Genomic DNA, 12,323 nt, shown 5'->3' on the forward strand with positions numbered 1-12,323 from the left:
GAAATACCTCTCTCAGTACATCAGTTTCCTTAGCACAGTGATCCCTTTAAAGAAGAAAGCGTAAATAAGATCCCTTCTCAAAGCCAACTATTCAAACAATCTTCTTTTAATATTTTCTCCTATCTTTCATGACCTCATGCAGCTTTTGCCCACAATTTTGTTCTTTTTATCCTCAAAACAATACATCGAGGTAGGTATTATTAGTCCTGCTTCCTGGTCTAGCTCAGAGTTCGTGCTCCCCCTCTGCCTCTTCCCAGTGAAAAACGACACTGGGACTCCTGGACAAATCACATCTGAGGGATCAGTTCCTTGTGACAATCTTCATCCCCTTCCCCTGACCCACAGGCCTGACACAAAGAGACTGCCAACTGCCGAGAGGGTAGCCACAGTGTCCTGGAAAAGCATTCTAAGCCTGCAACAGAACTTTTCTCACCTAGTTTCTTTCATGGGATTGGGGTTGGGGAGGGGTTGGCGACCAGTCAAAGAGCAGTGGCAGAACGATGAGATCATGCGCGCCCGCAGCACGGATTCATGATGTAGCGGGAATGGGGACAGGCTTTTGTGCTAACCAGAATGTTCCTGCATGCACGCTCTGATTAAAAATAGTGAGCAGACATGGCAGCCAAAAAGAAGTTTTGCTTTATGTGTAATATTCTATTTTTTAAAAAAGAAAGAATATTCAAGCATTTGTTATATTTATCTTTAAAAACCTATAGAAAATAGCCATTGCTGCTGCTCTGAGAGCCTTTGGGTTCTAAGGTGTCGTGTGGTTGGAGGGAGATTTCTAACTTCCTGCTTAATTTTCTCAAAACATGCTCCCTTCACAGCCATTCGGGTCAGCCACCATTTGACTGCCCACTACTGCAAGGCACAGTGCAGCACTTCACTGCCTGCTAGGCTCAAAGCACACAGGTACCTCCAGGAATGCAGGAGGTGATGGGTCAGAAAGAGCTTGCATTCAAATCACATACACCTGCGGGTAGGTAAGGACACATTTGGGTGACACAGACAAGCAACTACCCATAACCAGAGGCAAAGGAGCTAGGTCTGACACTAGTGCAAGCACAGGAGGTGGTCGTGAAGAATGGCTGGAGTTTTGATAGGTGAGGGAAGGGGTGTGCAGGGGTGGGACTGACTACCAGAGGAAACATCTTGGAAGAAAATTAGGAAAATTCTTTTTTTTTTTTTTTTTTGTCTTTTTCCCGTCCGGCAACGGATCGCAACCCTCAGTGTTGCCCCCGTACTGGACCGGGGACCGGCATCGGGATTGCAACCCTCGGCGTTGCTCCCGCGCCTCGCTCAGCCAGTGAGCGGGAACCGGTCTGCATGTGGGATCCGAACCCTCGGGTGGGAGCGCCGCCGCGCTTCCCAAGCAGCGCACTTATCCAGTGTGCCACCGGGCCGGCCCCAAATTAGGAAAATTCTAATTCCAGCCCCATGCCCCCGTCATGGATTCCTGTCCTCTAAGATGCCCCACCTAGGCATGCTTCTTTACATCTCTGCCACCACCACCCCCATCCCGGGCATCTCAGCAGGTGACAGTGTGTCCAAGCTCTTCATTCTTTATTACGGTTGGTAGTCACAGACTGCCCGGGGAAAGACATGGTGGCAAGTGAAGGTCAGAGGGATGAGGACACGTGCCCATTTGATGAGGAAAGGACTCCAGGATGCCAACCCTGGTCTCTCTGTTGGTTCAGTGCTCTCCCCAACATCAGCTGTCAAACAAGGCAGATGGGGTCTTGGTTAGGTAATAGACACCTGTGTCAGATCAACCAGCTCTGATGTTCACTGTGTGACCCTGAGCAACTTTCTTCACCTCTCTGTCTCCATTTCTATAGCTGCAAAATGGAGCAAGTTACCCTCACGCTAAAGCTGTTAGGCAGATTAAAACAAAGATGATACCTGTAAAATGCTTAGTCTAAAGCCTGGAACATAGAAAATGTTGAAGCAGTTATTCGCTTTTACCTCCTATCATTTTGATCATTATAATTACCATACACTGTCTCTCATTTTGAGACCTGAAGTTTAAGGTCTGCCTGGAGGCTGGAGCCCATGTCTGGGCATTTTCCTAGGCTGTTCCCACCCCATCTGCAGACTTCAGAGGCATTCTCCAAGCCTGCTTGCCATTGCTGAAGACAGTGCTTTGGAGTCCTTCTGTTAGCACAGCTGTTTCTGGGGTCTGGGAAAACTCTAAGGACCACAGGGGGGCTATACACTAGAGCGAGTCTCTCAAGCCAGGTGGGGAATGTAAGCAGCTTCCACATCCTGTTCCCACATCCCAGTGGCACCCCAGCCCCACTGCGTGCTACCCAGGGCCGGCTCTGATGAAGAGCTTATCTGCACCGTGGCTTGGGGGTCTCCCCGTGAGCTCACCCACAGGGGAAGCTTGCTCTTCCCCAGAGACACAAGAGCCAGGTACTCACCGCATCCTAGACCCTTCCAGCCTTGCTTCTGGGGCTGGCTCCCCATCCATTCCTGACAGGTCATCCAGGGACACAGTAGCTCAACTGGAAGGAAGCTCAGAGCCCCCTGGGATTCTCACATACTGACCCTGGCTCTCCTCTTGGCAGCAACACAGGCCCAGTCTTTCTTCCATGAGTGCCAAGATCTCTCCCCACCCAACACCTCTCCACTTCGAGGATCTTCAGTCAACTTCATCTACTCCCATCCCCTTATTCTGCAGATGCAAAGTCAAGGGCCAAAGGCTTGAGTCACAGTACTGGCCCTGAAACTCAGAACACCTGACTTCCAGCACAGTATTTCCTTCTTACCCTAGTGGCTGCCAACTTCTCTGCATGTTAGAATCACCTGAGACCTTATAAAAAAACAAAACAAAACAAAACAAAAACTCCGAGCTCAGACCACATGCCGGAGCAGTGAAATCACACTCTCCAGGGTTGGGTAGACATCCCTGGTTTTCTCTAAGTTCCCCCAAGCGATTCCGATGTGCAGACAAGTTTGGAAGCGACTGTCCTCCCACCCCCAGCACCAAAAGCCCCAATAAATGTCTGGGTCCCATGCTAAGTGCTTCAAGCAATTATTACCCCTCCTCATCACAGTGGTCCCTTTTGGAATTCTGACGTTCTGAACATCAGGATGAACTTCACGTACTACTGATAAGCTGCTACGTATTTAACAGCTGTTGTAAAGCTATGTATAGGATGTGCTTGCTAAAGTTGAAATACGTGAAAATGCTTAGACAAATGTGTAAAACCACAATCAATATTCTCTAAGTCCACACTAATATCTTAATTGTGTTTATAAATAATAAAGGTGAATATTGAAGCTAATTAAAGACTGGCTTGATTATTTTATAAATAACATTGGAAAACAGAAACATACATTAAATCCCCTTTTAAAAATTTAGCATGAACTATATAATATCCAAGTGTTTCTAATGGGGAAGCAATTATTTGGCAATTTTTTCAATCCTCACTGAGCTATTAGATACACCGTTTTACTGTTTTTGTTTAACTAATCACACTCTGCCTCTTCTTGTGCAAAGAACAAACACAAGTAGACCAATTTGCAAATGTTCTATATTCACTTGATTCAATTATGAATATAGAATTCTGGATGTGTGTTGCCATCAACAGAACTTGGTTGTGTTGAATCTCAAAACTTTAGGTCAACTTGTCCTGTTGTTCATAACTGTCTGGGGTTGTGGACCCCTTTAGAGTCCACTAAAAACGTTTGTGCCTCCTCAGGCAAAAGCACATACTCACATGAAGGCATTTTTTTTTTTCCTTTTTGTCTTTTTTCGTGTCCGGCAACGGATCGCAACCCTCAGTGTCGCGCCCGTACTGGACCGGGACCGGCAACGGGATCGCAACCCTCGGTGTTGCTCCCGCACCTCGCTCAGCCAGTGAGCGGGAACCGGTCTGTATGTGGGATCCGAACCCTCGGCGGGAGCGCCACCACGCTTCCCAAGCGGTGCACTGTAGCAGTGCGCCACCGGGCCGGCCCACATGAAGGCATTTTTGCACACAATTTCTGGGAGCACCTGGACTCCTAAAGTCACCCAGGTCCCCAGGGTAGTCCAACAAATGAGGAAACGTGGAAACCCAGAAAGGCTCAGGTGACTCAAGTTGCCAGTTAATTACAATGTTAGGATTCGAACTCAGATCTCCCATTTTTATGGCCATTCCAGGCAAGACACACTTTCCTGCAGAGGAAGGACCAGAGAAGAGCAGGAGACATGGGAAGAAATGGGAGGTTTGGAAAGGGGATGGAGACCCAGATGGAGTGAAGCCCAGAGAGGCCTGGCCTCTGGCTCACACCCTCAGGGTGTAGACAAGCACTGGCTGAGGGAGACGGCAGGGGCTGGCAGAGGCTTCCTGGGAGTGTCCAGCTACCAGGAACTTCGGAGCAATCCTGGGCTGAGAATTCTGAAAATGCCCTCCCTCTCCGCAGCTGTGGGCTGGGCTGCTGGAATGCTTTCAGTTTTGCTTTCTCGTCTGCAAGAAACGAAACTCAACAGAAAGCCTCCAAAGACCAGAACATGGAGGGAGACTTCCAGGTGTGCAAGAACTGGTAAGAAGGCGCTTTCTCCAGCAGTCACCCGAGGCTGGCTAGTGAGAGGGGCAGATAGGGTAAAGCTGTTTCTGAAGAGACGGTCCATGCATAAAAATACCCGGAGGGCCGGTGGCTGGACCATGAGCCCCTAGGATAGGAAGGTTGAGCCTATACATCCCCAGGGGAGGGTGGCCAGCATTACCTTAACTTCACTGCATCCTCCTGTCCCCTGCCCTCCCACCCCCAAAATTGTAGGCTTCCTGGGACAGTCCTGGAGCCAAATAGCCAGGTTCATTATCCCTACTGGGCTACTCACACTTGTCACATCTTGGGTCCTAATTCTGGGTTCTTAGTCTTTAAAAGAAAGGAGGCTGGGGATTCCGCAGGACCCTCCCACCCTTACCTTGAGAGGGAGCTGTGGGGTGGGGCAGGGAGGACAGAGCAGGGGCCACAGCCACACCTCTAACTGAGGGGACCCTGGCCTGTTGAAGACCTTCGCTCTGGAAGGGACCAGAGAACTTTGCTCCAGCCAGACCCTTCTAGATCTCTGGTCTCTGAACCAGCTGTGGGGACAGGAGGCAGGCCAGGAGGAGGGGAAAGAATAGAGGAAGGACAGTGACAGCGTGGAAGGAAGAGCTCCTTCAGACCAGGAGTATCGAGGCTTTGCCTCCCCCTTGGCCATACCCCATGGGCCGGACACTTGGGGACTTGGGCATGCACCTCTCCTGTCGTTTGGCCTCTAGAGCTACAGCCACTGAGTCCTCCCTCTCAAGCTGCTACAGGAGGCTTGATGGAGACCACAGGAGGCATTTCTTGGGGAGGAGGATTGTTAGAGAAAACGCCCTACCCGGGCAGTGGGAGGTGTGGAAGCCTCCAGAAGGGCCTGGGGGGCTCTCTGTGGGTTAGCACAGGTGAATCTGGGGCGGGGGGGGAAGGGCAGCCTCGGCCTCTCCCTCTCCCAGACGCGGGCAGCTCTCGCTTTGCAGACTCTGGACGTGGGCGTGGGCCTCGGGAGCACGGGCATGGCGGGGCTGCATCTCTAACGGGCTGTGGGTCGCAGGAGCAGCAGAAAACCAGAACAGACATCTGAGAAAATCTGATACTTGTTATTTCATTTTTAAAAGAGCTTTGCTGAAGCATAATTAACATAGAATAAACTGCACATTTTTAGTGTGCCATTTGACACATTTTGACATATAGAAACACCTGCAAAACCGTCCCCCCATCAAGATAAGTTATCCATCACCCCCCAAAAAAGTCTTGTGCCCCTCGTGGCCCCTCCCGCCCCCAGCAATGTAGGAACACCTCACTGTGACCTTGTGATGTTGCACTGTTGTGATTAGGGAGCAGCACTCCGATCAGGGCAGGCTGTGCGCTCATGTTTCCACAGCTGCAGGCCCTTGAAGATCCAGCCCTGGGGGTGAAATATGGCTCCACGTTTTATACCATGAAAAATAAGCCTGTCTTTCTTCCCCCTTGATCCACAGCAAGAGAAGCGTGGCCTCTGCCCACTTTGCTCTCCATGAGGCCCACTGCCTACGGTTCCTAGTCCAGTGCCCGGAGTGTGAGGAGCCCGTCTTGAAGGCAAGGATGGACGAGCACTGCAAGGACAGGCACCAGCAGGTGAGCAGGGCGGGAGGGACGAGGCCAGTGGCAGGGCGGGGGCTGCACGGGAGGGGTGGCCGTCGAGCCCCTGCACGCTCCACGCCGTCTGCTGAAGGCCAGGGTCGTCCTGCCTTTCTCATGCTCAACTGCGTCTACCCCAGTTTCCCATTGACAGTCCTTTCCCAACAGGGTTATGGGTCTGGCCAAGGCGAGGGGTCCCTGCTTTGGGAAAGGTTGAATGTTCTTTTGAGATTTGTGAGGAGAGGAAGCAGGAGGGGAGGGGGGCCTAGAAGACCCCTAAGCCCGAGACTTCCTGCTTTGTTGTGTCAGTCCCTTCTGGGGCCCCTCATCTGTCTTTCTGGAGATCCTCAAGCTCAGGCATCCACTTCATCTCACGCTGGTTTGGCAAATACTTCTTGAACACTGGGCTGGGGTCTAGAGGGAGACCAAAGTAACCATAACTGACCCCTGTCTTCCAGGAGCCCAGGGACCCAGACCCAGGACACCATGGGCTGTGGTGGATGTGGGGAAGGCCGCGGTGCCACGGAACCCACGTCCATCTCTGTGTTTAGGTCAGGTGTGCGATGTGTCAGCAGAGCGTGCAGAAGCCCTTGCTGGGACTTCATGAGGTGAGGGTCCTTTTCTAGCCAAGGGGGCCAACCCTGGAAAGGGGAGGGGAGGGGAGGCCAGTTATAAATATTTCCACTGACCAGTCTCCTCTCGCCCTAGTAGGCTGAGAGAGCAGTGCAGAACTAGCCTACCCCAGGGACACAGGTCCTCCTGTCCCCAGATGCTGGTCAAGAGGGCTTTCCTTGGTCCATGTGTCCAAGAGAGCTTGTATTCCCCAAGGACAGTCCCCCACTCTGGCCCTTCTTGTCTGCTTTCTCTTACTGGCTTCAGTTCTCCAGGGATATGGGCTCATGTCCCTGGGCTGCCTGCAGCCAAAGAGACCAGTGATCATGCACATCCTGCTGCCTCCCGCAGGCTAAGGAATGCCAGGAGCGCCCCGTCGAGTGTAAGTTCTGCGAGCTGGCTGTGTGCCTCAGCAAGCTGGAGGTCCACGAGAACCACTCTGGCACCCGGACAGTGCTCTGCCCAGACTGCGAACAGTTCATCACACTCCGAGTGCTGGCCGAGCACAAATTCACCTGTCGGAGTGAACAGGCCCCACTCAGGATAGGTGAGCAACACAGTCTGGGGAAGCAGAGGGATGCTTCAAGGGCCAGAGCCTCTCCTGGATGGGATGCAAGGAAGGGGGAGCTCTCAACAGGACAGATGACAAGGATATTGGTTGTGTATATCTCAAGTCACCTGGCCATTCTACTTCTAGCCCATGCATTAGAGTGGCCTTGTGTGTCCGCCATGGTTTTCAGATGTCAGGTCCAGGAAGACCAAGAGGACAGGGGTGGGGGCCTGGGAACCGTGCAGATGGGTGAGGAGGTGTGGGCAGCCCTAGAGAATGGGAGGCTTTTTTTGAACTGCTCCAGCGCAATCCTGGCCTGGTGAGGCTCACCTGCATACTTTCACAGATGAGACACCTGCACACAGAATGAAGCAGGGGCTTGCCAGAGGTGGAAATAAGGCTGGACACCCAAGTATCCTGGCACCAAACCCAGAGCGATTTCCACCATCTGCAATGGGCAGAAGGGAGCTAGCTGCAGCTCCTGACCTTCGGGCCTGTGTGTGGGTCTCCTGTGCCATTTTATGTTCTCTTGCCCCAGTGACCTCCTTATGAGGGTATATTTACTAAAGACACAGCTATCTGTGTGACAGATCTTTTGATGACTTCACTGTTTATTTTGGTAATGTGACAACATGTGGAGAGAACCTAAAACCTCTTAAACAATAAATCTTTCCTGGTAAATACTCTACTCAAGGTCAGAATTGGCCAGTGAAAAAGTGGAAAGTGTGAGATTTGTGTACATGCCCTTCATTCCAGCATGGCTGGCATCAACACAACACAACACAACACAGCTTGAACACAATCAACAAAGATGTGTACAATCAACACCTGGTTTGATCACAAAGCTTGGAAAGTGGTGGCATGAAAGAGCAGTCAGATTGGACAGGACTGGATCTATGGTTACGGCTCCCTTCATCTCCTTAGACACCAATCCTTCTCCAGGAAAATGTCTTTATCAGGGTGTGTGCTGCCCGGAGTGCATATCTGTGGCCATAAAGGAAAAGATGTGGGTGATTTGGCCAAGGGTTACCTGTGTGGCCGAGGACCCTGGCAGTGCAGGAAACTCAAGGCCAGGCCGGCCTGGGGCAGTTCACGCTCGTGAGAATAGGCCATGTAGGCAGTCATGGGAGAACTGGGCTAGTCATTATCAAGGGCAATCATTTGTGGTGCTATTTCTGTACTTATTCAGGGAAGAAAATTTCAGCTCCTGAAAGGGAAATCTACTGTCATCATTGCAACCAAACGATTCCAGGAAATAAGTATTCCCACCATCTGGTGAGTAGCAATTATTAATTTTCTGATGGTGCCAACAGCGAGTCCATATTCTGAAAAGTATGATATGAAAGGCAGATTCTGAGCCCAATTTTACATAGCGTGGATATTAGAGATTCCCATATTTATTTTTTGCTTTGTTCAAAAAGGGATTTTAGTGAGTTGCTTTAGGCTAATTTAGCATACGTCATTGGTCTGCATTTGTATCCAGTCTTTTAAGGAGCCTCGCTGCCCACTGTCGATATCCCTGGTCACCTCTGACCATCTCCAGCCTTCAGGGCCTGACAGTGCAAGTTGGTCCTCGATAGAGCCTTCCTTATTGTTTTCTACCCCATATGGGAGTCTTCTCTATTAGACCGTGAGTTCCCTGGTAAAACTGAACAACTCTTCCCATCTTCCTGGTATCAGGGCTGGGTACAGAAAGGGGACTCTGGAGAGGTGCAATGATGCAACTGATTGATTGATCGATTTTGCCTGGGAACTTTCTCATACCCTTCCCTCCATAGCCATAAGTACCTTTGAGTGCATTGCTGTGACCAGTCATAGAACATTTTCCATCTGGGAAACTTATCTAGGCTTCTCTCCAAGGAACCCATTTCCTCCTCCTTGGGCAGGGAGCTGTTTACCTTTCTTAACCCTTCAATTCATAGAACTATAGAATATCGAAATTAAAGAGACCTTAGAGATGATCGTGTTCTTTGCTTTTTTATTATTGTGGTAGAATATATATAACATAAAATTTACCATTAGTGACATTTAGTACATTCACAATGATGTGCGATCTAGTTTCAGAACATTTTTATCACCCCAAAAAGAAACCCTGTGCCCATTAGCAGCTACTCCCACTCCCCACTTTCCAGCCCCTGGCAAACACTAATCTGATTTCTATCTCCATGGATCTTCCTATGCTGGATATTTCATATAAATGGAATCCTGTATGTGGTCTTATGTGACTGGCTTCTTTCACTTAACATAACGTTTTCAAGATTCACCCATGATGTAGTTGTAACATGGATCAGCACTTTATTCCTTGTATGGCCTTTTTATGATCATACCACATTGAGTTTATCCATCCATCTCTTGACAAACCTTTGGGTTGTTTCCACCTTCCAGCTCCTTGCCATTTTTTTTTTTTTTTTCAAAGATGACTGGTAAGGGGATCTTAACCCTTGACTTGGTGTTGTCAGCACCACGCTCTCCCAAGTGAGCTAACCGGCCATCCGTATACAGGGATCTGAACCCGCGGCCTTGGTGTTATCAGCACTGCACTCTCCTGAGTGAGCCAGGGGCTGGCCCGCTCCTTGCTTTTTGAAGTATGGTCTGTGGACCAGCAGCATCAGCATCACCTGGAGCTTGTTAGAAATGCAGACTCTCAGGCCCTCCTCTAAAAATGCTCAATCAAATATGCAGGGTCCTGAGATTCCCCAGGTGTTTCAAGTCTGAGAAGCGCTGCCCCAGCCAAGTGACTCTCAACTCCACATTGAAATCACCTGTCAATGAATTTTCCTTCATACCGATGCTTATTCTATGACATAAGTGGTCCGTGTCTTCTGTTAGAATCAGAAGACACTTGGTGAGCACCAAAACAAGAGTGAAGCTGGCCCTGCCCTTCGAAATGCTCATACTGGTAACCAAGGACACCTACACTTACACACTTCCGTGAAGGCGGAAGGGAGGTGGGGAGCTCTACCTAACATGGATCAGGACTTGTGTTCAGAAACGCTGAATTTTAGTTCTGCTCTGCCACTGACTGGCTCTGCAACCTCCCTGAGCTTCTTTCTTCTTTTCAAGAAATTGGGGATAGGGATTAATCCTCTTCTTCATGAAAAGAGGACGCCCATGACCACTCGACACTAGAGCTTACCAGCATCACACTCACAAATTCTGGCTTCCCACCGGTTACCATGGAGCTTTCTGTGTTCCTACCTAAATAAAGCGCATGCCCCACGCTGTGCTGCACCCCTCCTCTCTTGCCTACACAAGGTCACCGCTGCACCACGCCAGCAATGCCCCCCTCTTTCTCCTACATCAAGGAGAGGTTACATGAGCTGTACACATAGGCAAGGACCAAGTCTCAAAACTGTTGACTACATTCTAATATTTGTTATGACAAGTTTTTAAAGGGGTAACACACTAACAAATACTTATATCAATAGCACTCTCTTCGGCCTTGCATGAAAAGCATCCTCTTTTTTTTAATTATTTGCAAATTAGGGATGGAATCATGTACATAAGGGTACTTCAAAAAGTTCATGAAAAAATAGATTTAAAGGATATTAAGAATCTTTCCATGAACTTATTGAAGTACCCTCCTACTAGGTGGTTTTATGGTTCTCAGTCTTTATGTTAACTGACCCAAAAACAGAAAAACAGAAATACTTTCTTGATCCCATTTCCTGCCTGCTACCATTGTGTTTCTTTGTTCCCCTTTGTAGCAAAACATTCAAATCAGTTGTCTGTAGTCACTGACCCCCCACCACCTCCACCAAAACTACTCTTGTAAAAATCACCAGGGACCCTCCCGTTGCTAAATCCAAGGCTCAGTTCTCAGCCCTCAATTCATGAGGAGCGTTTAATGCCACTATTCCTCTCTCCCTCCCCCTCAACTCACTTTCTTGGCTCCCAGGGCACCACACTCTCCTGGCATTCAGTGACCTCAGTGGTCTCTCCTTCTCTAGCTCCCCAAACTCTTAATCTTGTGGGGATCCATTGCTCATTCTTGGGTCTGTACCTATATTCACTACCTCGATAATTTCATTCAATCTCCCAGTTTTAAAAAATGCCATATGTAGGGCAGACAGTCCCTAATTTATATCTCAGTCTGGACTCTAGACTCCTATATAACCACCTGCTCAGCACCTTCAGATGAATGCTTGAGAGACGTCTTAAACGTAGCACATCTGAAATGGTATTCTCTCTGCCACAGCTTTGCCCATGGAGCAGATAATTGCTTCAATTTTTCACTTGCTTCCCTTTCTAGATACTTATCACTAAATCATCCCTAAAACTCTCTACCAGATCTGAAAATTCCCCCTCAGTACAATGAAACACATCAGCTCTTCTATCCATTTCACTTTGGGGGCACATTATTCCCAGGTCTGATGAGTAGCTGTCATTCTGGGAATTTCTCCCACTCTCCCCAGTATTGGAGCTCTGTTCCCCATATCTCAGGTCAGGTCTTTCTCTTTTTTGGTTTACTCCTTGTTTGAAAGAACATATCATCAAAAAGTGTCTTGAGAAAGAAAGCATGGGAGGCAAATTTTTAGATCTTATATGCCTGAAAATGACAGCTTGGATGGCTACAGAATCTACCTACCATCTCAGTGTTTTTATCATTACAAAATTTTTCCTAAAAATGAAAGTAGACAGCTAATACAATAAGCCCCTGTCATTTCCCAGATATGACAATAATCAAAACCTTTCCACATTTGTTTCATCTATCCTTTTTTGGTTTGTTTTTCTGAAGTATTTTAAAGCAAATCCAGGATACTCTGTTATTTCTCCCATCATTCTTTAATATCTTTGAAATATGGCCATTGCGCCGCTTGGGAAGCGCGGAGGCGCTCCCGCCGAGGGTTCGGATCCCACATACAGACCGGTTCCCGCTCACTGGCTGAGCGAGGCGCGGGGGCGACACCAGGGGTTGCGATCCCTTTGCTGGTCCCCGGTCTGGTACGGGGGCAACACTGAGGGTTGCGATTCGTTGCCGGACACGGAAAAAAGACAAAAAAAAAAAAAAAAAAAAAAA

The 12,323-nt window shown here is 49.0% G+C and overlaps 1 protein-coding gene across 1 annotated transcript in view; it reads left to right on the plus strand.

Moving 5' to 3' along the window:
- Nucleotides 1-4,447: 4,447 nt before the first annotated feature.
- Nucleotides 4,448-12,323, plus strand: part of XAF1 (XIAP associated factor 1) — a 17,456-nt gene continuing 9,580 nt past the window's right edge. Inside the window, 5 exon segments of the mRNA XM_008568625.1 lie at nt 4,448-4,533; nt 6,003-6,138; nt 6,693-6,749; nt 7,105-7,300; nt 8,493-8,578. Of these exon segments, the coding sequence (XP_008566847.1) occupies nt 4,502-4,533; nt 6,003-6,138; nt 6,693-6,749; nt 7,105-7,300; nt 8,493-8,578 (507 nt within the window). The 5' untranslated portion in view covers nt 4,448-4,501.

This window comes from Galeopterus variegatus, unplaced genomic scaffold (genome assembly GCF_000696425.1).
Source record: "Galeopterus variegatus unplaced genomic scaffold, G_variegatus-3.0.2 Scaffold25, whole genome shotgun sequence".
Taxonomy (NCBI): Eukaryota; Metazoa; Chordata; class Mammalia; order Dermoptera; family Cynocephalidae; genus Galeopterus; species Galeopterus variegatus.